Below are 25,274 nucleotides of genomic sequence, written 5' to 3' on the forward strand. Positions count from 1 at the left end.
TAGCTGTACCCGCTCATCTTTTGGAGGGGGCTGCAGCTGTTCCCATCTGACATGTTGCTGATAATTGCTTGTTTACCTCTTTGGCTAATGGAACAAAACAAGACATAAGCCAGTGTCGCAACATTCACAGATCGGGTTTTTTCAGGACTGATCACGGCACATCGAAGCAGGATAACGCTGCAATTATTTGGGTATGTTTCTTAGGTTAGAGCCAAAAATGACTCCAAATGTGCGACTAAGACACCCAACGACATTTATTATTAGGTCATGTAAAGGAAATGCATGTTTAGTTAACCTTTCACAGGTGACAAATCATTAAACGGGAAGTCTGCCTCAGCATGCAGAGAAGTGGAAGTAACATGAACATCTGTGGCCAAGATAAGCGACTGTAATCCCTTGCTAGTGTATTTTTTTCCCAAATAATTCAAATATGTGCAAACTGTATTGCTATGAACTCTTGTCATTGGTGGAGTTACCCAGACTTTTAACTTTTTTAAGAGCACTAAACATCCTCCAGCAACAGACCGTCCTCCGCGCTCCTAGCTCCCTGATGCTGCAGACACCAAACAAGTTAGTTCAATTTGTTGGGAATATTCCCGCCTGTTCAGACTCCTGATAGGCCTGTTCCTGAAGTCTCTTTGTCTCCCTGCCTCCTCCTCCCCCTCCTCCTCCTCATCGCCCCCCCGTCGCTGCTGGACTCAAGTCCTCTGAACCCCAATTAGATAAACAGGAGATGACAGCAGCGCTGGTGGAGCACAGCCAGAGAGATGGAGGATAAAAGAAAGAAAGAGAGAGGAATAGAAATGGAGTGGAGTCTGACACAGAGATTGAGGGCCTTGATTCTGTACCTGCCTGCTAAGAAGAAGAACAGGAGGTCCAGACCACTAGTATATTGATTTTGGAGACAGGTGGATTTTGTAAGTGTTTGGTAATTCGTTTTTTTCTCTTATCTCTTCACGACAATAGAGTGGTGCAGGCATGAGTCCCCGAAGCAAGTTAGCATTTCACCAATTCCACTCCCATTGTCTCAAAGTCTTTTGAACATGTTGTTAGCGTGAAATAAGGTCTATGGTTAACACAAGCTGAAGAGATTTTAATCTGTTGTTCTACGACATAAAAGTGTTGTTAATATGTGGAGATTATCCTGCTGAACAAAACGTGTAAATATCATAAACGTTTGTTTACCACAGATTTTATTTTCTGCAATAATGATCCAATCCAAAATCCAATGAAATAATACCATTGCTTTTTGTCGAGGGAGCCCTTTGAGATGCTAACTACAAAAACACGTAATCCCTGCACCACCAGGAAACATGAAGATATCATTGATATCAGTTCGATGCAGGTTGCAGCTGGAGGGAATTTATTTCCACTTAATATTGTACAGTTCTGTTTCCTAAATCGTTTACAGCATTAAGGGGAAGCAATAAAATGTCAGAGAGCGAAAAGGAGAACACAAAAACACATGCTGGAGATAATTAGCAGGCCATAAACAAAGGTCGCAGTGAAACGAGCAACTAAACGATCAGGAATATTCCGTTAAGCCACAGGTCATGAACTCTTTCTCTCGGACTGCGTGCACACACGCATCTTTCTGTGGGCATCCAAAACGGAGCCTAAAGCCCAGCCTCAGGCAGGGTCTTAAAGGTCACGATCTCAACGCCACTTTAGAAGGTCACGCAAAGTTCATGACACAAGCCTGACCATATTTGGCTGCTGGCTCTATTAAAGGCTCAGAGCTGAAATTTGAAATGATGGAGAGGGAGGGAGGGAGAAAAAACAGTAACAGGAATGTTCATTGGTTGCAGCTGTGCATCGTTGGGAGCAATATGGACCTGGGCTTAATGCAGGAAGTGTGTGTGTGTGTGTGTCTGTGTGCGTACACATGTGCATGCATGTCAGTGTGTTTATCCGTGCATGCGTGTGAGGGAAGAGGAACGAGATATTGTGTTAATATTGACCAAAAGTGCAGACTTTTCCAGATACATGTGTCTGTGCAGAGTGTGAGTCTGAAAAATGACATGTGCATGCAAGCCTCTGACCTGCGTGCGTGTCTGCATGCATGCCGGCATGTGTGTGACTGACGGAGATATTAGAGCAATATGAAAAAGCTTAAGGCGGAAGCATGGGGCTACAGGATGAAACCAGTGTGTGGGGACCAGAGAGAGGCGTTTCAAACTACAGAAGGGATCACAACTTTTAAAAATGAACCTAGAAATAGTTACGAAATCGATTCTGAAAAGCATACAAGCGTCACTTTCTGTGGAAAGTCAAGTGTCACTAACTCAGACAAAGTGACATTGAAGATGATATCCTTTGCAGTTTTTAAATACTTAATGATTCACTTCAGGTTGTTTAAAACACTGACATGGAGAGGCACATCACAGCCCAGTAACACCAGTAACCGTTTCTCATGTGCAAAACTAATGTTTCCACAGTGTGAAAGAGATTGGAAGAAGTAAAAATAACACAGACGTCTGTTACAAACCTTGATTGAAAATAATCAGAAAAAGGCAATTTTGTAGATCATTGCAACGCTGCATGTTTCTCAGTCTGGGAGTGTTTGACTACCTAATTTATCTACAAAGAAAACCCCCTTTTGACAGAAGGAACAATTCAGATAGGGAAGATTTAATAAGCTTATTTCAAATTGATGTGTGTGTTTGTGTGAGTGGGTGCACGTTTGAACTTTATGAGACCCAAATGAATAATAAATGATGTTGAATCTGTTTGAGAAGCCTCATATTCATTCGTAGTCTTTTTTTCTTCATTTGCATGTGTTTTGGCACATTTTTGTTTTTATATTTGCATCGTTTCTAAAACTGCAGCACGTTTCTCCTAATGGAAGTGTTGTGGGTTGTTGTTGCGCGTTAGCATCTGTAGGCTACCGTCACTTTAGCTTAAAAACGCACATACATACACAAATAGTCTTTTTGTGACTGCAACGAACATCACACACTAATCTTATCCTTCGAATAATTCAAAGTTCTGTTGTTGCTCTTTTTGAAGCCATCCCTCTGTCTTTATCTATATATCTAGCACACATCCTTATTTCTGCAACCTCCTCTCTCCTCCCCTTGTCTTTCTCCCCTCTCCTCCATCCTTCTCCTGCTCTCCTAACCCTCCTCCTCATCGAGCCCCAGCCAGCAGGTCTACAGAGTAAAGCTTCACTGTGTGCCAGCGGTCATTCCTGGAGGGCAGTCAGGCAAACAGACCCAGCCAGTGCCCGCTGCATGACTCACAGACAGAGAGGGAGAGGGGGTAGAAACATTAAGATGAGAGGGCAAAATACTTTTAAGCTGCTAAGAGCTGATGAGAGGGGGCATGTTGGAAAAAGAGATTGAAAAAAAAAAGTGGAGAGGCTGTAAGAGAGATTAAGAGGGGGGTAGAAGAGAGAGTGGGAGATAGAGGGATGGGGGCAAATGGAGGGCAACCTGCGCGATGTTTGCACACGGAGGAGCAGACAGGCACGCAGCTCAGAGCAGAGGCACGAAGAGAGAAAAATAACTCCCCTCCTCCTCCCTGTCTATATCCCTCTCCCTTCTCTCTATCTCTTGCTTCACCTCTCCCCTGCTAAAAACTCAGCAGGCCAGTCCGGCAAGACACAACGACCGAGCAGAGAGCAACGGGAGGCAGAGATACAGAACGGAGTTGGGAGTAAAGGGAGAGATGAGTGGTCACACATGTACACAGCACACACAGTGAAGCTGGAAGAGGACACATTCAAATCTTTCTTTCAGGTTCATATTTGTATTTTGTGCTTCTACTGTGACATGTTGCCATGCTTTAATGTTTGAAAAGGTCTTTAATTTTCTCATTCTAAATATTTGAGGTACTACTTTACACAAGTATTTTTCACTTGATGCTACTTTACACTCTTACACCACTACACTTTGTAGTCCAATGTACTTTTTACTGCACTTATTTTACAGCTTAGGTTAAGCTACCGTTCAGTATATTAAGTTCTTCAAATAAACCCCATCTTTTCAAATTCCCAACTAAAATTCACACAATGAAAACTTTTACTTTTGGTACTTCAAGTATAATTTGATAGTTAAGTGAGTGAGGGTTTGAATACTCCACGATGAGCACTGCTTTACAAAATGTATTTTTTTCCCCCATAGAATTATTAAATATATAAATAAGCATTACTAAATAAATAAATTAGAGAAACATTGAGGGATAATAGTACGGGTTTCATCACCTAATAATGCCTTGCAAAACTAAATCATTTAGTACTTCTACTTAATTTGAATGTTGTAACTCCTAACTTTTTACACTCAAGTTAAGCTCCTTTTATGATCAGAGCACTTCTTCAACTTTTGGACAGGAGGGAGAAATGTGTGTGAGGAATGAGAAGTGAATGAGCTTCAGAGGAAGGAGGAGTGAGGAGGAGTGAGTCTGCTGTGCCCCATGTGTGAGTCTCTGGGCAGGGTAACACTGCTCCCTCGGCCTCCATCCCTCTGGACCGCATTAGACATGGCGCTCAGATAATAGACTGCTGGGGATGTGTGGGGGGTCAGGGGGCTGAGCACGGGAAAATTCTTCCCCGACTTTAATACCACTGGACCAAGACGAGAACAAATAATCAGACTCTAAACCGCTGACTGCAAAACATCACGTAGCTCACATCCAGAGCAGCATGTGGCTCACAACACACACACACACACACACAATTCTGTGGTTTGATATTTTTTGCTAGCAGGCCGTTGCTAAGCAGGACGCTCTGGTCAATGTTATGTCATATCAAGTAAACACTAACGGGAACAGCAGAAGAAGACGGACAGGAAGTAAACCCTAAAGGGAACAGCAGAAGAAGACGGACAGGAAGTAAACCCTAAAGGGAACAGCAGAAGAAGACGGACAGGAAGTAAACACTAATAGGGATTTTAAGTTGCGTTGCTGTTGTTAGAGGAACGGACTATTATTTTTTAGCGGAAGCAATAAGAAAAATGTTAAATAAATATTGTGAATCATATCGTTGGTTTATTTATGTATAAACAATATAGATGTGTAGCGTATTGTCCTTTCTTCTACTTTAGCCCCCCAAAAATATAATCTTTCCATCCAACTCTAAACAAACTTACAAATATAGCATTAAATGTGATTTGACATGATCTGAATAAAGCACAAAAACATTAAATCTTTTTTTCTTTTAGATTCTTTATTAAATCAATGTTACATTAAACTAACATAAATAATTTTTTTATGAACAAAAGGCACACAGTTCAAATATAAACAAAGAGGACGTCTGTACAGTTTCAATAAAACATGTCTACTGTCTCTGAGAGAGAGAGAGCGGTCCAAGAGAGATGAGTTCCAGGGGGGGNNGGGGGGGGTCTCAGCGGGCAACGGGTCACTCTTCAGCCCCCCCGCCAGGAGCTGAAGCGGAGGGCACAAAGGCATAAACGCTGACCAGGCACAGCACTGGTGTGAAACCTCTGCCGGGAGGTTTTCTTTTTCTACGGATGTGTAAAAGTCCCGCCGAAACTCACGTTCAATGTCCGACTGAAGAGGCCACGAGATCCGTTTCCACTCAAAAAAAAAACACGCAGCACAAAAAGAAAAAATGGTCCGGAGGCTGGGTTAACACTCACGATGATTTGTTGTAAGAGAATGACGGGGGGTTAATGTTTTGTTGCTGCTTCCTGGGGATAATACAGCCGGCTTCACAGTACTGGCAGGACGCTCCCTGTCCTGATGGGAGTTCAGTTACAGCCATAGGACTACAGTCAAAACACGGAACGACGACTCCGTTTGGTTTTTCCTGCTTCTGCTCCGAAATAAGGAAGATAAAATCCTGTGGTGATCACCGCTAAAATTCTGTAAAGCAAAGTCCAGTCCGGTGTGGTCGCCCACCTCTGAACACTGGATGGTGTCGTCCGTTTGTAGGTCCAGTTTTGTCCAGTTTGATCCGCTTCCTTACAGTCCAGTCTGATCCAGTTGTCATATCCTCGACTGTCGGAGCGGCAGATGTTTGAAGCTCAGTCCGACAAAGAGATTCCAATAGAGTCCGTTTCAGCAACAGCTAAAAGTACTCTAAATATCACCTTGTTCAAAACCTGTTCCTTTTGCATCTGAGGTGGGGAAACTCCGCCCGCCTGGCACCGTGACAGACTGTAAGGTGAGGGGTTTCCAGATTCAGTCCCAGGTCTGACGCTCACACGGCGACGGTGCCCGGTACCTCCTCGTAGTGGATGATGAAGTACGGGTAGCTCTGGTCGTCGTTGAAGATGACGTAGATCTGCGGGTCCACCCAGTTGTCCACGCAGGAGTCGTAGAGGTCACTGGAGGGGTCGCGGAGGTTGATGGGTGGGGGTCGTCGCATGGAGGGATTTCCTACAGTAAACCTGCATAACATAGAAGAAGAGGAAAGTAAGTTAAAGAGGCTCTATTATGGGGGGGTTCTCTTGTTTCCGTATGAGAACAATAAAAGAGCTTTTTGAGCCTTAAAGCAAGGAGACATGTCACAGTAGAGACACTAATCACTAATATGAACCTGAAAACCAGCACAACATGTCCTATTTAAATGATAACTGGTCAGCAATGGCTTTGGTATTTTAATTATATAACTAGAAGTCTGAGAGTTACGTTAGAATAATTCTTATAAAGGACTGGAATACATTTGCTGATTACAAGGCTGCTGCTCGTCTGTCTGCTTTAGGGCACCTTAAATAATATAAGCATATGCCGTAAGTGCACGAAACAAATGTAGTATATGAACTGAGCCAGCGCATTGTAAACTAGGTTTTTTCCCTCTCTTAAAATATTAATGACAAACCCTAAAGACTTCCATAAATCTCTATCTGTGTTCCACTTTCCATGGGTCATACATAAATCATATTAAAATAAGAACATTTTAAGCTACTGACAGAGGAAGAGGAGGGGGGGGGGGTTCAGTGCCAGATAGTGTTTCAGTTAACCCTCGCTGTGCAGATAACTTCTTGGTCTGGGGGGGGGGCACTGCAGACGAAGCTGGGGGAGGTCTGATGGGTGCAGCCAAATCAGCTGTTTTACATGTGTGGAGGAGATTTGACTTGTTTGAAGGGAGTAGCGTGGCCCATAGCGTGACTGAATGAGGGTTTATGGAAAAGTAGCTCTGGATTTCCATGATCCAAATTAATAGTCTTGTGTTCTGTACATGAATCTTGATAACACATGTGTTAAAGGGAACTTATTTACATAAATACATAGAATTAGGGACACTAAAACACGTAACCCCTAATAAAAAGAAAATAAACTATGTCAATGAATAACCTTTTACAGATTCTAATCAAATATCCCAATAATAAAAAAGCAGCGCATTTTCCTAACTTAAGGGGGCTAAAAAAACAGCATTATCTGTTTCTATTGTTGTCTGAAAAATAACTCAAATATTTGAAATTTAAAATAAAAATGTCCATCCTTGTTTCTCAAAGATATCCGTCTTTAAATGTCTTGTTTTCTCAGTCTGTAAACTGAAAATAAAATAAAAAGTGGAAAATGTTCCTAATTTAGGGTACATGTCATTTTTGCATGAATAATAACCTCAAGAATACTGAACATATATTTTCCTCTTGCCCATTAAACTAATCTAAATAGGGATATAGAATTACTACACACACACACACACACACACACACACACACACACACACACACACACACACACACACACACACACACACACACACACACACACACACACACACACACCTTCCAGTGAGGACTTTGGCCAGGAACATGCAGTGGACTCCTTTGGGCGAGCGCTTGGAGAAGTTGTGAGAGTAGACAGCTTTGCGGGCGAAGTAGGACCCCTGCCCGAACATGGTGGCGTGTTTCCCGCACACCCGGGGGTCGAAGTTGTGTTTACAGATCCCCTCCACCACGTCGGCCGAGGTGCCGTGGAATAGGTGCCGCTCGCTCAGCAGCCGGTCCATCTCAGACAGACGCCGGGACATGTACTCCTTCTTCCTGTGGGCAGAGAGGGAGGATTGTTAAATATTATTATTATTCATTTTAACAAGAAAACATTAGGGCCTTGTATCTGGCCATAAAACATGTATCATTACACCAGGGTTACAAAATATCTTGAATTACATTGTATTTAATTTTTATAAATCACCCTTTTTTTAGTCATTCACCTTATTTGACAAAAAATCCCTTTTTCATGCAATTAAAAAAAATCTGTATTTGCAATCATTTAATTCTGTGCATGTAAAAATACATTTTAATTCCACACAAATGAATCACATTCATTCATCACAATGTTTTAAAAAAGCAGAAAATCTTCCTTATTGAAGAGACAAAAAAATGTCCTGCGATTTTTGAATGGAAGATTCTTTAGAAAAATAATCTCCAGTCATCGGATATTATATTCCGCCCCTTGACAATAAACATTAAAATGTCAAAACGTTCTGTACTCTTCTTCTTGATGAGACTCGGCTCACAGACAGACCATCGCTCAGGTGATGAACTACAGCTGCAGCCGTCACATCTACAGAAGTTGTGACCACAGCCTTGTTTACTCTCGACTGGCTAAGAACATAATCTGTTTCTTAAGCAACACACACACACCACCGGATCAATCCGCCATGTGGAGGTGAAAGCGTGTCAGAGCAGAGAGGCTGTGACCCCGGCGTGACCTCCTGTGACTCTGGAGGCTTTTTACCTGACCGACACACACTGCACGCAGCAAATCATTAACACACAATACACACACTTTCAATATCATATGATCCGTTTTTGCATTGAAGCTGTTCAACTTCCTTTCTTTTAAAAAAGCAAACACACACACGCAAACTAGCAGTTATAGCTTCCCTTTCATGAGTGTGGGACACACACACACACACACACACACACACACACACACACACACACACACACACACACACACACACACACACACACACACACAGCCAGTCATTGTGAAAGCCTGTGGTACCAGGCAGTGTGTGAGAGTATAACTGTCACAGCTGATGGTGGCAGATCATTGTGACATCCTCTCCAAACATCTCCCTCTCTTCATGTGTTCATTCACCACTGCCAACGCTTTCTCACACAGACACACACAGACTCTCATTCGCCATATTCCTCCGCCCCCCTCTCCTCACATTGTTCCTCATGCACCCTGTGTTTGTCGTCCACAAATGATGTTTCTTTCTGAAAGTCAATACGCAGCTGTGTTGGAAGTATTTTGAGATCAACAGAAATCTGGATCAAAAGCGTAACAATAAAATGTTTGTGCCACAGCGGCAGAGGAACCAAAATGTAACCACACCGCTCTGACATCTTGCTACAGCTTTAACACCACTTCGGGCAATAAGAAAATCCCATAAACATCAACATGACAAACAACTCTCTGTGCTTGCCCACCACTTATAATCATAGCGTGCTCATGACATAAGAGCTCCAGCAGTTAAGCAGAGCAACCTTTAATAAAATGGCCACAGATGCATCAAAGGTCACACGCCACAGCTGCAACACACAGCACATTGTAGAAGTGTGCACGCGAAAGCATTCTAAGACCACAGTGAACTATAAAATGCTTTGAGATAAGGCGCCATTGGTTATGATTGATGGAAACGCTGCATGATTCTGAGTTTCGATTAAGAGATGATCAGCTCGTTCAAAACGCTGCTGCTAAGAATAACCACATCACAACAATTCATGCTTCCTCACACTGGCTACCTGAGAGGCCTTTCTCCGAGCTATTCATCAAACCTTTTTATTGCTTTAAGTCCCTTACCGCTACTGTCAGGGCTCTTGAACTTTAAAAAGACCTGCCTGAGGAGACACTGTCTGCTCGAATAAAATAACACTTAAAAACAATTGCTTTCATGTGACTTTTATTTATCTTTTATTCCTTATGTTTGTTTCACTCTCTGTGTTCTGAAGAGTGGGGCAGGAACGAGTCCTCAAACCCGGGAGTGACTTGGCGTTGTGTTTCTAATAACAAGTGTCTAAATAAGATCAAACGCCATCACGCCAAACATTAGCCTCCTTCAGCTTAACGGACGTGAAGTCATGTGACCGTGCTGTAGTTCCTTTATAGCCTAATGTTAGCTTTTTACTTGCAAAAACCATAAAGTGGTAATATGTGAAAATTATCCTGCTGAACAATACTTAGTTTAAAATGTGTATTAAAAAAAAACTAGTAAGTATAAAAAGGTACAAGGCTCCTGGACTCACCTCTTGTATTTCTCCCAGAGGAAGGGGTTCTGTACTCGCTGGATCTTGAGGATCCTGAACTTGGTCTCTGACACTGTTTTGTGGAAAAGGCTGTAAACCGTCCGGTAGCTCCGGTCCTCGCGGGACACCGGCACCTGCAGGAAGTCCTGGCTCATCGTCATGGGCAACCACGTCTCCGGGAAAAGGCTAGGGGGGTTGGTGGTGGTCGGCGAGAGGGGGTGCGACACGGAGAGTTCCATTGACGAGGACAAAGAGGAGGATGAGGAGGTGAGGGGAGATGAAGAGAGGGCACCCAAAGTCCTAGAGAAACAGAGAGAGAAAGGGTCTTCAAATTAAACATTGACACACTCTTTCAAAGTTTATGATACATTTTTTTTTTGCGTTTTTTCCTAAAAAGTGGAAATGTTTATTTTTCATTACATTTTGTTGCAATATAAAACAAAGTATAAATGTCGTGCTAATGATGCGAAATGGAGACCCTTACATGTTGAGTACACGTACCATTATCTCATTATCTCGCTTGGTTTTACCATTTCTTTACATTTAATGTCTAGCAGTTCATTTTCCGAGGATATTCTACCTAAAAAAATAACTATATATGCTGCAGCACAGGCAGTATGAGAACAAATAAATACCTCTTTGAACATTAAAGCATGTAAACATGTCACAGGAGAGGCACAACATATACATTTGAACCTGAACATGTGCACAGTACAGTATGTCCTCTTTAATCTCATTCTATAAACTAGTCATCACAGTCTCATCTCAACACTCCTTTCTTCATATGCTTCCAATCAAAGCTGCATTGCAACGTTAAACTAAACCGCCGTCTGCTGCAACACGTCCAAAATCGTGTTGCTCCAACTCTCAACAATGACATCACCGCTCCACAGCAGCCTCCACCGACCAAACAAAACAGCAGGGAATGAAACGAGACCCCCGACAAGACAACAGGGAGGCGAGCGAGAACAGAGGGGACAGAATAAAAAAGCCAATTGCGGAGCTGTCATGAAAGTGACGAAAAAGCTATTGTGGCAGTCGATAACAGTGGTTTAGCTGTCCCGTTATCGCTAAGTGTGAATGCTGCTAGCCCTTTCAGCCGTGTGTGTGTGTGTGTGTGTGTGTGTGTGTGTGTGTTCAGGAGACAGTGATCAGCAAATCTCAGACAGTTTTCTCATCTCCCTTTTATCTCATCTGTCCGACCTCGATCTCTCCCCCAAAGTCGATGTCTCTATTCCCCCGTGAGAGAGATCACAGCACAGACTGCGGCAGAAAACAAGTGTGAAATGAGAAAGGGACAGATAACAAGAGACTGATGGAGATGCAGAGAAAGGAAAAGAGTGAGAGGGAGAAAGTATGGTGCGGTGACCGGGGGAGGGAGAGACGGCTGAAAATAACATCGTCGGGGGGGAGAGGGATGACAGAAGGAGAGGGAGAGAGGCGGGGAGGGTGCCAATCAAGCTAATGACCTCAACGCTTAGCACACACTGTTCCTGATGCACACACACTTATTTTGGTCACTTGCGAGGACAGGACACTGCATTGGAAAACAACTTGAGCCATCATTGCATTTTGTTCCTAAAGTGTGTGTGATCAGTTCCTGCCAAATGACTAATAAACACACTAAAAAACTAATGGGAAAGTCCAAGGAACAAACCCCTCAAAATGTCAGCTCCTCACAGTTACATGTTAACACCGCTTCTCTCAGCAGCTCTCTACCCAGTCTGGTAACCATTTATTCTCTCTCTCTCTTTGCCTCTTTCCCTCTCGCTGTGCTCTCTATCCAACTGTCTCTATCTCCCGTTTCCACCGTGTCATTTTCTGCCTGAATCTCTCCTGCTCTCCATTTTGTTCCTCCTCTCTCTCGCCCGTCACTGGCCCTGCGGGAACAGACCGTGCTCGGACTGCAGCTGCCAGCTCGGACACACAGGAAGTGAAACACTCTGCAAACGGGGTGAGATGACGCCACTTGTTTCCAATCTGGTGTTTCAGGAATAAAACGGCAGCTGAAAGAGGAATTGTCCTCAAAGAAAGTGATCCGATCTTATTCGCAGATTTTCTGACTAGTTATGAGACAAATAAGATTAAATATGAATCGAAAATTAACTAAATCGCTCTACTCTCTCTGTGTACCTCTGGTCTCAATTGCCTCATCATGTAATTAATCAGGGTCAGCCTTCACCCTTTATCCTGCACAGGAGAGGTCTGTTCAATGCACCAAAAACCTTTGTAGCCGCATTGGAACGGATTAAAAAGGTGAACGTGGTGTTCAGACAGTGTATTCAGCCCTGAATGCGAGATTAGCAATGTGTACCGACCAGAGTGTGCTGCGTGTCTCCAAACCGCGAGTCACAGGGCACAGAGAGCCACAGGGAGACAGTGTATCACAAACTGAAGAGCTCACTGTGTGTTCGTGTGTGTTCGAGTGTGTGTGTGCGTGCGTGCGTGCGGCCAGTAACTAGATTCAATGTCGAGGACTTTGTTGTAATGCTAAAAGGGTTGTCATATCCAAAATACGGAACGTTCTCTTACAAGGTGAACATCAGAGTGCTAAACGGCACTCGGCAAGGTTTGAACAGGAAATAATAGTTTCAAGTTCAGTTTCTATGCTTCGTTTACCTGGAACAAGAAATCTGCAGATCCGCTGAAACGGTTTTAAATCCAGACTAAAGAGTTTTATTAAATTAATATCTCACACTGCTCTGTAACGTTAATTAGTTCATTTACACCTGTCTTATTCTATATTAGCTTGTTTTATAATTATTTTAGTCTCTTGGCTTTTTTTTATACTATAAAGAAAAAGGCAAAACAACAACTCGGTAGCATCCGAGCTCGGCTTTTTATACAACCACGTCTTCTCATTTGAGGCAGTGGTTACAGTGGTATCAGGTGTTGCATGTCTTCACTTACTGTAGGTGTGGTGTCAGCATCACAGAGGACATGAACATGGGCCTCTTCTTGATCTGCCGCCTGAACCCGAACACGGCGTTCTGCTGGAAGCCCTCCCTGATGTTGAGGATGTACTGGTTCTGCAGCGTAATGAAGCGCACCTCCTTGAGACCCCTCGTACTCGCCTCCTCTATGAGCTTCACCACCGGCTGTAGAAGAGGAAGAAGAGATTAGACTCTTTTGTTTATCATGTTGACTATTGTGCATTTTCATTCAACCGTGGAAGGAGCAAGAGAGAAATGTCGTGTGATGCGTGGGGCGATGTTCAGATAACAAAAAAAACTGATCTGATAACAACGTCATCATGGGACATACCTAACATTGATGGAAAACAGTCAATCTTTACTTTGGTGAAATAAATATCTTCCAGGCCATAATGACATCACTATGTAACACTCTCTCTTTTATCGGCCAGCAAATTAATGTAGCAATTGTATCATGTAGAAGTGGTTGTGGTTAAATCTAAAAGTGAGTTGGCAACATATACGGTGCTTATGTATGTGTATCTAAATCAATCCCATCACAGTGGCTAGACAATCAATTGGTGTCTGCCCTTGTGTTCATAAAGCGTACATATGAACACACACATAATTGCTTACCTCGGAGTATTCCCTCCAGCCAAAGTTGTCCCTGCAGTAGTACTTCCACACTGTGTGACAGCTGGGGGTGGGGTTGGGGTTTGTTGTGGGCGCGGGGTGAGGGCTGGCGGGAGTGGTGAGTCGTCGTACACGGTCAAATTCCAGGTCACACACACGCATCGCACTAAAGTCTAGGGAAAACACACGACCCCTGAAACACAAAAGTAAAAAATCATGGTTAAAAATTAAACAAAAAATAACTCCTGCAGCCAGTCAGTGGGGAAAAGCATGATGCACAATGACACTGTTGGCTCACATGTGGCTGTGTCATTGTGACCTTGTATTTGAATTCCATGAAACCTTAATTTGACCCGAGTGCCCTGGAGCAAGACGACCAAAGCCTCTAATTGCTCACTCACTGTGAGTCACACAGCATGACAGTATCAACCACATGACTATCTCAAATGCAGAAAGTAGAAGGAAGCAAACACACCGAAATACATTAACATAATAATCGTAGTTTACTTAGGTAAAAGTAAGATAAGATACGAACATAAGACATTCTGTCATTATTTATATCAGAAGCAAAACTGCCAAGTAATATGTCGTTTCTGATGTTTTACTGTGAAGCATGATGGCTACAGGAATAGTTAAACATCTGTAGAAATATAAGAGAGGAGGAATGTCAGCAACACTTTAAAGGAATAGACTGACATTTTAGGATATATGCTCAGTCATGCTAAGATGACAAGACTGATACTTTTCCCATGTAGTCTAAATATAAAGCAACCAGATATGAGCTAAGCTAACCTGCTGCTTATAGTAGCAGCAGCTTAGCTTAGCTTATATTTTAACAACGTAACATTATATTAAATTGCATTTAGCTCACGCTTTTATCCAAAGCGACTTACAATAAGTGCGTTCGACCGACAAGATACAAACTTGAAGAAAACAGAATCATATAAGTACATCAGGTTTCATAGAGCTAAAACATTTCAAGTGCTACTCAACTAGCTTTAGATAAGCCAGTCCTGTATTAGTATAATAGTATAATAATGCTTTGTTAATAGTTCTATCGCTCGAAGTGGAGTCGAAAGAGATGATAACATGTTTATATAAGAGAGATTTTGAAATTAGGGGAAGAGAGACCTTGCTGTTCAGTGGTTTCCCCTTGTGTTCTGCCTTTATGCTAAAGAAGCTAACATGCTGCTAACTGTAGCTTCAAGTTAGCTTGCAGACGTGAGTGGTATCGTTCTTCTCATCTATCTCAGCAAAAAGTTGAAAGACCATTTTTCCAAACATGTCGTGATATGCCTTCACATGTTTCCCTCTTATTTTGTGATACTGACAGTGGTTTTCCTGAGAGTCATGATAAGCTAAAGAGCAATGTTTTTGCCAAATGCTAAAGTGTTAGCATCCGTCTTAGCAAGTATATAAATGGTGGAAACAAAAAGATGTTATCACGTGGATACAGCCTCCCTTAACCCCTCTCTGTCTCAAAAAGCATGGGTCATAGCCCCGTTGGGTTTGTTTGTTCTGAATGTGTGTGTGCATCAGTCTCTCTACATTAGCTCTCCATAGGGCCTGTGGCAAATCCTTTCTGGGTCAGACGTACCACTCACATAAATGTGGGCATCGCAGACTGGCACGCTATGCCATGGACATCTGCCAGACAGAGAGGCTGACACACAAACACACACACACCTTAAAAACACACATATGCATCCACACCACATAGCCACAGACACATGCAAACTTTACAAAGCACACAAAAACACACAGCATGACAGTGTTAATGGGCTCATTGATCTTTGTCGGGAAACTAATTGGATGTCAAGTCAAAGGTTAGACATTGGGGAGTGTGGGTCCGTCTGGAAATGTGTGTGTGGGAGTTGAGTTCCCGTGATGCGTGTGCCTTTAGGTTTGTTCCAGAAAAAGCATGGAAATGAAGTGAACGATCTAATACTCAAAAAAGCTGAGTGTGTGTGTGTGGAATTGCTGAGTAATATATTTCAATGGCCTGAAGAAGTGAAACCTCATATCATAATGGAACAGTGGTATAAATATTCAGTTTCATCTCCTGCAAGTGCAATTACTGGTCCCTGAGGTCCCATCAGTTTCGGTCCTTTTTCTGATAATGAAGTGTGCCGAGTCCAAAAACTGATATGAATACTAAATATACACAAAGTTTTACGACTCAGTGTTTCTGCTAAGTTACACTGTGGCTGCGTCTCGTGAAGAGGAAGTGAAATAAGATTTTCATCACCAAGCAAATGAAGAAACAAAACAGTAACTGCATGGGGAGTGAGTCAGATGACCAGATTGCCAGAAAGACCAGGCAGACGCATAACACAGATATCCTGGAGATATCTTTCTAAACTGCCTTCAAGCATTTAAAAAAAAACTAAGAATCCTTGTTTTTGGTTTCATGCAGAGCGAGAACGGATACATAGAAGAGAACGAGCAGTGGAAAGGGTCACCAAGAAACTGAAAATGTGACAGGAACAAATGAAGTGTGAAAAAATCCTTTTCAGCACTTCTGGTCTGCCTGTTCTCTGCTGCTCACTTTGTTCTCTTAATTTGTTCTCTATTTGTCATCTGTTTGCTCTGTTCCCCGTTTCACAGCTTCTCTCTGTACTCAGTATTGAAAAGGAAAAATGCACCTGCTTCTCTCTTTTCCTCTGTCTCACAGTACAGAACAGTTTCTGCCTGGGACGCTGTGTGTGTGTGTGTGTGTGTGTGTGTGTGTGTGTGTGTGTAAAACCTAGTCACTGTCTCACACACAGAGACAGACGAAGACAGGTCTCTAAAGAGGTCAGTCAATGATTTTCAAAGCCTTTCACAGTGTCCTTTCCCCTCCCTCGCTCCCAGACTAGTTTCTAAAAATAAAATTCCGGCGGTTAAATTAAGTGCACTGAGATTCGGTGCTTTCAAAGCCGAAGGCCAATCAAAAACTTGGATAGGGACTCGGAGAGGCACTCCCACTCTGGCATGGCTGACACTTTCAAGACCACGCTTGAAAAAAAGTCGGCCGTTTGAATTTTCAACAGAAAAGGCGACTCGTCTGAGGAGGCTTACAGGAGAGAGACGTGCGAATGGAAAACCCTGACTAGGGAGGGGTGTTCGTATGCTAAAGGAGAAAGAAAAAGGCCCTGAAGGCTTTTCTGATCATACTGCCTGTGCTGTAGCACCTCTTTTCACCATCTTTCTGAAAACTCGCTATGGAGGGAACAACGGGATTTTAGCCTTTGCCGACCATTTACACACAAACCTGTATAACACACAACAGGAAAGGGAAAATTCCAAAACTCATAATAGGGCCTCTTTAAAATAGCTCGCTGCACTGTCAAAATGGCTGTTGATTCCCCCACACTGGCTTTACATATACACACACACCTTTGAACTTTCTCACGGCTGCACAAACACACACACAAGGACCCGCATACCAGCATCAGTCATGCTATTGTGAAGTCTCAGGCTAGGGAAAAAAATAACACGAGAGCTCAGTCACTCGCACATTCTTTCGGCAGATTCATGTACACACGCGCAAACTTCACCCTGTCACGCCTTGATAAGTCAACCCAATCTGCTGACGAAGGCTGGTTTCTCTCACACACACAGCTTGATGTCACGGGTTGGTGTTATTTCCTCATGTCAGAGCCATCTCGGTTATCTATTCAAATATGGCTCATTTGATTTTTTTCACACAAAGAGAACAGGAATAAATGTCTCCTGTGTGCCCCGGGTCGTCTTGTTTATAATGTGTGCGTTTCTTTTTAGACCAAAAGTTCACAGTGTCCTTTCTATTTTAAACCTCCCATTAAATGTTCCTCTCAGGGTGCAGATCGTGAAAAAATGTGGTGTTAGATCGGAAGATAACCGAGTTTGACATTAAAAATAACCCTTAGTGACACTTGAAAAAGAAATGAGAGCACACACACACACACACACACACACACACACACACACACACACACACACACACACACACACACACACACACCGAGGCCCCCGAGGTACTTGTGGGGGATCAAAAAAGGGAGATACAAAGCCGGAGAAGGGAGTAAAGGAGGGGGAGGAGATGTGCAGGAGGAAATATCCATAAAGGAGGAAGAGGTGGAAAAATGAAGGCAGACTGAGTAATAGGAGCAGAGCGACCCAGACCTCGCCCGACTGATTCATGACACGGGCTGTCTGACACCACACACACACACACGTTGTCTGATTATCTTGCCACCGCCTCCTTTCACACACGCACAATCACCACCGGCTAACAAGCTTCTCGTAGACACAACCATCCTTGATTTTCTTTGATTCGTTATACAATGAGGTGACATGGAATCCCCCTGCGATATAAACACACACCAACGCACACACGCAATCACACACACCTTGGTGTCAGGTCGCTCTGCCCTTGGTACTCGGTGACTCTTTATGTCAGTTAATGACAAGCAAGGCTTTTTATCACCTAGCCGACAAAAGAGGCTCTCTCAATTGCTCACACACACACGTAAAAAAAAATCAGGTATAAATCATTTTTTCAAGCCCTCCTTACAAATATATTACAGGAAATTGTTGTGATTATAGGAGATTTGGTGCTGAATTTGTTTCCCTCTAACATAGGAGCGGATTTGATGTACCCTTTCTCACTCACACACTCACACACACACAAGTCTACAGCGGAAGATTATCAAGGTACAACTTTAAGAAGCGATGACTGCGACATTCCTCCTAACTGCTGAGTTCATGACGAGGGAGGATTAGCCGGACCTGCTTATCATATGGATGGGATTAACCTGCGCTATGGATCATACACACATGGGAACAGCTCAGTGCAGAACACACACTCACACAATGAGCCGGACAGGACATATAATCAGATGCAGACACACACTAAAAACCACTCACTCTGAACCTTCACACACACACACACACGGCAGATGGCAAAACTGGCCTGTGTTGCCATACCGACAGTAGGGCTTGTTAAGTAATCTGCTGCTCTTTAGATCGCTAACGATGTTATCATTTGGCTATGGTAACCACGGTGATATTCACCCTGTGTGTGTGTGCAGTTGCCTGCATGAGAAGATAGGCTGGGTTGCGTTTCTAAAGAAGAGTATCAAAAGAGCTCGCACACACACACCCAGGAAAACACAAAGCATGTAAATGTGTGTATGCTGCACATTTTACCAGACCTTTAACCAATACTGACTTTACTCCAAGAACTTGCTTTAGAGATTTTAGCCTGGGCAAACTATTTACATACACAAAAACCTATATTACACACTACAGGAAAGAGAAAACCCCAAAAAGTATAATATTAAGATTGCAAAAAAAAGAAAGAAGCACCGGCACTTAAAATAGTGTGTCAGTGTGAGTCAGTTTGTGAACAGGAGTCGTTGGGTGGGAGGTAGAGTGGTGTGTTATGGGTGTTATGTGATGACAACTGTTTTCCACCAACTGAATTTGTTTCAATTTTTTTCTGTGTTATATCATACATCACCCCAGCAAGCCATTTAAATAACATTCAAATCCACCTGAGGCAGCACCACCACCTATTTAAAGTCCTAACCTGTGGCGTAAATAAACACAGGTTAAGAAGAGTTCAACACTTTGAAACAAACACTACACAGTTAGGGATTAGCAAAAGGTTAAAACATGGGAGTTGTTCATCACAGAATGCATGTGTGGGATTGAAAAGGTTGTACGTCATGTCAAGTGTTTTGTTCTGACTCTCAAACCTGTCTAAGAGTTTCAGCTAACATTTGAAATGTGTTGCAAGTGTCTGGCATGGCATAATTAAGTGGGAATGAGCACGAGTTCAGTCATTTTCCAGCTGTGTCAAGACTTGTGACAACCAATTATCAGAGAGTATTTTAGTGGTCGACTAAACAAAGAAAATAACACTAAGAAAATAAAATGAACAGCTTGTATAGCTATATACAAGAAAACTCAAATCGTGTTAAATAGTGAATAATACAGGAGGTTTCCTAAACCAAAAGTTAGATAATGACGCCAGATGTTCCTGTAACACACACACACACACACACACACACGAATGTGGATTAACACCACCAGGTGCATATCCTGTTTGTGAAGCAAAATTCACTTTGCATAGAGTTTCAGTTGAAAAAAAAAGGGAGTCAACAAGTCAGACATACAAATCTTACGCAAACGTGTGTGTGTAGTGTCAACACAAACAGAAGACAAACGCACACACACGGAGACTCAAAGGGCTTACTTAGTTCATAAGGCCAGGCGACACCTGGACGATTGTTCCCATGCACTTTGATCCATTTTCTTTTTGTTTTCAAGAAATAACAATATATTTTCTAACATTTGGACTGAATATGATGTGAATGTATTATATTTTGTAGGTTTCTTCAATTTTTTCCCTTCATTTTGTAGTTTATTTGGGACTTTTCCTGCGATGTTGATGAATGCTGTACACCTTATAAGGCAACCTGAAACAAATGTGTGATTTGTGATTCCGGGTTATATCAATTCCATTTGATTGATTTGATAGTTGAAAGACGGGTATGATAGTTTGAGGGAATAGCGGGATAACGCTGTGTCATTGTCACTTTACACGATTCAGAGGATAATGTCACTATGACAGGGTTAAATCTGTTCTGATTACATTAGTACGGTGGCCCACAGGTGCAAACGTGCTGCAACGACGAAAAACACTTCCATTAGGAGATACACGAAGCATTTTGAAAAACGATCTAAATAAAGTACATTAGAGATCATACTTGAAATCATCAAAATGGACAACTTATAGCCGTGCCTGCTACACTTTAATCAAACAACACGTAACTGCCTGAAGCAGAAAACTCAATTTGATAATGGATTACCTCAAAGTAATTTTTTCAAAACAAAACATGCTCTAGTTTGTGGGATAGTAAACTGATGTTTTTTTTTGTTGAGTTTAAAACTACAAAAACAAAGAGTTAAGCCCAAAAATATCTGTATGTTCAACCTCTTTCTGTAACTGTAATAACTATTGAAACAGGAGACACCACTCGAACAACAGGGATTCATCTAAATAATATTTTTTAAAAACATGCTCGAACATGCCCAAGCTCTGTTGAGGACTTTCTTGGTTTTAATGAGATAGTAAAGTGCCATGTTTCTGAGTTTCTGGCACTATTTTGACTGAGAAGATTGTGAATAAAGCTACAAACCATAAAATCAATCGAGAAAATATTCAGAATAATAATTGTTAATGAAAGTGATCCTTAGTTGGTTTGATTTCCATGAACATAGTCACATGACATCATGGTTAAAGATAGGGTTAACGATTTATTAAAGTAACATTTATTATAAGCAGAATGAACGACAAAGCAGCCAGGGTTCATAACAAGGTGCTCCATGTTGTGCGAGTGAGTGAATGTGCCGGCCTGCAGTACAGTTTCATAGGAAGTGGTGCATGCTCCTTTATGTCACCCCACTGAGGCTTTCAATCGCATGCATGTGTGTGTATCTATGTGGGTGTGTGTGAGAGTGAAAGAGAGTTTTATCTCTGTCTGCTAAAAGGCGTGCGTGTGAGCACTGCAAGCCACTGAGCTCCACTTCGTGTAAGCTTCTGCGTGTCAAGCAGTGTGTGTGTGTGTGTGTGTGTGTGTGTGTGTGTGTGTGTGTGTACACATTGGCGTGCATGTCTATGACCGAGGGAAGGGGAGAAGCTGCCAACTGCGTCTGTTTCAGTGACCGCACAAGGCAACAAGGGGGTCATGGAAGTTCACAGCTTCTCTGCCATGAGTGGCGCAAAGTCTCGGCCAATCACAGGGGGAGCAGGGAGATACAGGAAGTAGATAAGTGCTGGACCGAGTACTCAAATCATTTGCTGAAGTAAAAGTACAAAAACACTATGGTTTTTAAAATAGGACATTACAGGTAAAAGTACTGATTTTAAAATGTTACTTGAAGAGGCCCTATTGTGCTTTTTGGGGTATGAACATGATAAAAAGTGTAAACATGTCACGGTAGACACAAAACTAAACGTACTTCAAGTATCAAAAGTAAAAGTACTCTTCATGCAGAATTGATCTTTTCATAGTATTATATGATTATTTAATATCATTTAAGAACCTTTTAGCATTGTAGTTTCTCAGTGGGGACAAATGTAGATACTTTTAATAGTGTGGTTATTAGTAGTGTGGTACTGCATTATACCGTATCATCATAGCATATGTAAAATGTTTGCCTCTTAAATATAGTTGAGAAGTATAAAGTAGCTTTAAATGGAAATACTTAAGTAAAGTACAAAAATGTCAAGAAAGAACTTGAATAAATGTACTTAAGTTACTTTTCACCACTGGTAAATATGCAGAGATGGAGTGGCGTGACAACACACAAGCGGTTCCAATAAAAATGTAAGTCAGTTAAACATTAACTACAAGAAAGCCAAAACACACACGCAAGAGAGATCAATAGACCAATACACACATTTAAGGTAAGTGTGACACGAGACACAGGTTTGCAGAACAGCTGGGAGGTTGGTCGGCGTTGGTGAAACCAAAGAGGAAGCCGGCCGAGGTCTACTGTTTCCAACAACCAGAAGTGCTTATCGCTCAGCTTACTGCTCCATTGTTGCCGTGTCACAAGTGTCAAATATTTGTTAATTCATGGGTACTTGTGACACAGCAACAATGTCCCTATATCAATTTACAACACAGTAGTCTTTTCAGCAGGATTTACCATTGATGGAAAGTATATTCACTTCACATATTCATTTTTGACATATTTGTACTTGTAATTTTAAAACAAATGCAAATATTGTACTTTTTACTCCACTACATTTATCTTAAGGTCCCTTTGTAAATCTAAAAGCACATGCTGACAAACAACTATACTAAAAGGCTATTGCATGTATAAAAAAACGAGTAAATACACGATTTTGTAAGATATCGGAAAGCTATTCTGTTTTGTACAAAAAATAAAACAACCTTTACCAGCTGTGGTGAATGCAATCCAGTCATTTCGAAAATATGATTTTGAAATGGGCTGCACTATAAGTACTTTCTATTTTTGTAATTTAAGCATATTGTGATGCCAAAACTTTTGTACTAGTAAAATGTAGAAACACTACTTTTATTGAAGTGAAAAGGCTGAGTAGTTCTTCCACCTCTGATTTCAGTTCCCATTTTGAGATGATTGAATTGAAAGTGAATGAACCCCGTGCCCACAGGTACAGACAGCAAACAGAAAAGCTGCTTCACTCCACGGTATGATCTCATATCTAAACATAGACAAACACAATAAAGAGTGATACAGGTTTCAATGAAGCGGGACACTTACTGAAACTTGAGCCTGACTTGCTCATTGTCCGGGTTGCAGTACAGCCTCTCCAGCTGTTCCTGGGACTCGTCCGCCATGCTCTGCCACGTCTGGGTGCAGGTCCTGCGGATCTGCCAGTAGTACGGCAGCACGGTGTGGTGGTGGGCACAGTCATTACCGTACACACACAGTCCTTGGAGGAAATCCACACAGATGTCCACAGAGTCTGACTGGTGTGTGTGATACTGGAGCTGAGTGAGCAGCTCGAACACCAGGTCCAGGGAGGCCTCTTCACTCTTATCCTCAAATAGGATGCCTTTGTCAGGCAGCAGCAGAAGGAGGGCCTGGGGGCCCTGGGTGCAGTCTTTGACCGGAAGGGTTTTCGGCCCAGAGGTTAAGAGGTCATTGCTTTTGATGCTCCCCTCCTGGTGGGAAACCTGGGCAGCAACTGAGGGGCGTATATCCCTGCCGGGGGACGGTATTGTCACTGAGCTCCCCGCTGCCCTGAGGCCAAGTTTTGGCTGAAAGCAGGGGCTGGGGGGGATGGGATCCGGGATCTTGGGTCGCTCCGCCCGCCGCTCTGTCTCCTCCAGCTCTGCAGTAGTATCGGCTATTTCCACATCACCGTCCCGGGTCAATAACCCAGCCCCAGCGGTGGCGTCCACAGCGGCTCCGGGGGACTTGAGACATACCTGGGCCATGCAGGTCTGCTTCACAACGGCCGCTGCACACAGGCTTCCTGGAGTCCGACTCGGATGGTTCCGGGGAACAAAGACCCCGTCCCCGGAGACCAGCGCGTCCGTGCTCAGTAATGTGGTCAGGATGGGATCCTCCAGGGCACGGTGGAGGCATTTGGCGTCCAATTTCCTCTGCTTCTTCTTGAAATAAGGTTTCACCAGAGGTATTTTGTCCGGGAGTCCCACGATCTGCTGTTCCGTAAAGTCTTCCCCTGTGTCCATGTTTAAACTCATATCCAGGGAGATCCCAGTCGGTAGTACACCGTCTGCAGATTTCTGGAGAATGTGCAAAGTTTTATCCATGTTGCCCTCCTTAAACCCTGACCGTCCTGAAGGAAAGAGAAAGAAAAGGAGGTGGTCATAAAAAGATACAGGCACCTATAATCCAATAATCTTAGTTTCCAAGGTGAAGTCATCTCAGTGCATAAAGCGGTGATTAATAGTTTGTTGGTCTGCTGTAAAAATAAATGTGAACACTCATCTTTCCTTTCCTGGAAAGGAAACAGTATCTATGCTGAAACGAAACGAGTTCCACCCCTCAGAGCACAACAAACACACTGATCCCCAGTGGTGGTAAGTGACTAAGTACATTAACGCAAGTATTTTTTTTTGACATATTTGTACTTTTCTTGAGTATTTCTATTTCATATACTTTTACTCCACTAGGTTTCAGAGGCGAATATAGTATTTTTTACTCCACTAGATTTATTTAACACTCAGTTACTACATACAAAAACATATTATATGCTGATATAATATAATGCAGTAGCAGTCTTTCAAGTATCTTGGTCCACATCGAGAAAACCATCATGCTATTACATGTATAAAAACAGGATAAAATAATACTAATATAAAAATATCAATGTTGCATAACGAGTAAACTAGATGATAATATGTATGTCCTTTGAATTATTCTGAAATGGGACATGGTGCACGATGAGTACTATTGTACTTTAAATCCATTTTGTTGCCGATACTCTTTTTACTTTAACAGGAGTGTCATTTTGAAATCAGGACTTTTACTTGTAGTGAAGTATATTTTTTAATAGCATAGTATTTGTAGTTTTAGTAAAGTGAAGGATCTGAGTACTTCTCCCAACAGGCTTAGCCCGTAATGACCCGCAGGATTCATTACTATCAGCCACATTAAAGACACATCAGGCTGTCCTCGTGTATCAGAGTCCTGGAGAGGAGCGGGTTCATCAAGCTGCTTGCAGCCGGTAATTGAAGCGGAATAAATATGACCTAATCCTGCTGTAGAGAATTTGAGACCAGAGTCACCAGTTTCAGATTAAAATTATTAAAAAAATGTGAATACTTGATGGGACTGAGTCTTTCGCTGCTACTCTCTCTGGTGTGTGTTTGGTCTCTCTAACGTCATGCCTGTAATTACAGCTGCGCCTCCGAGCGAGCGATAAAATCATCGCTGTAACAAAACCCCCCCTCTCCAGGGACCATATATTTTGATCACGGGAGTCCGATACGCGGGCCCTGCCGTCTACGTGCCGCTTACAAAGCGCTGCCCGAGCAAGTTTGCACGTAGGCTACAGGCTACAGTC

The 25,274-nt window shown here is 42.5% G+C and overlaps 1 protein-coding gene across 1 annotated transcript in view; it reads right to left on the reverse strand.

Annotated features, from left to right (window-relative positions):
- Positions 1-5,174: 5,174 nt before the first annotated feature.
- The window catches only part of tiparp (TCDD-inducible poly(ADP-ribose) polymerase), a 20,656-nt gene continuing 556 nt past the window's right edge, over positions 5,175-25,274 (reverse strand). Inside the window, exons 2-7 of the mRNA XM_010775146.1 lie at positions 23,000-24,044; positions 13,718-13,907; positions 13,080-13,267; positions 10,170-10,469; positions 7,695-7,952; positions 5,175-6,350 (exon numbers count right to left, since the gene is read on the reverse strand). Coding sequence (XP_010773448.1) covers positions 6,161-6,350; positions 7,695-7,952; positions 10,170-10,469; positions 13,080-13,267; positions 13,718-13,907; positions 23,000-24,018 — 2,145 coding nt within the window. The 5' untranslated portion in view covers positions 24,019-24,044 and the 3' untranslated portion in view covers positions 5,175-6,160. The remainder of the gene's footprint in view (positions 6,351-7,694; positions 7,953-10,169; positions 10,470-13,079; positions 13,268-13,717; positions 13,908-22,999; positions 24,045-25,274) is intronic.

Source organism: Notothenia coriiceps, unplaced genomic scaffold, assembly GCF_000735185.1.
Source record: "Notothenia coriiceps isolate Sejong01 unplaced genomic scaffold, NC01 NC01_scaffold00015397, whole genome shotgun sequence".
Taxonomy (NCBI): Eukaryota; Metazoa; Chordata; class Actinopteri; order Perciformes; family Nototheniidae; genus Notothenia; species Notothenia coriiceps.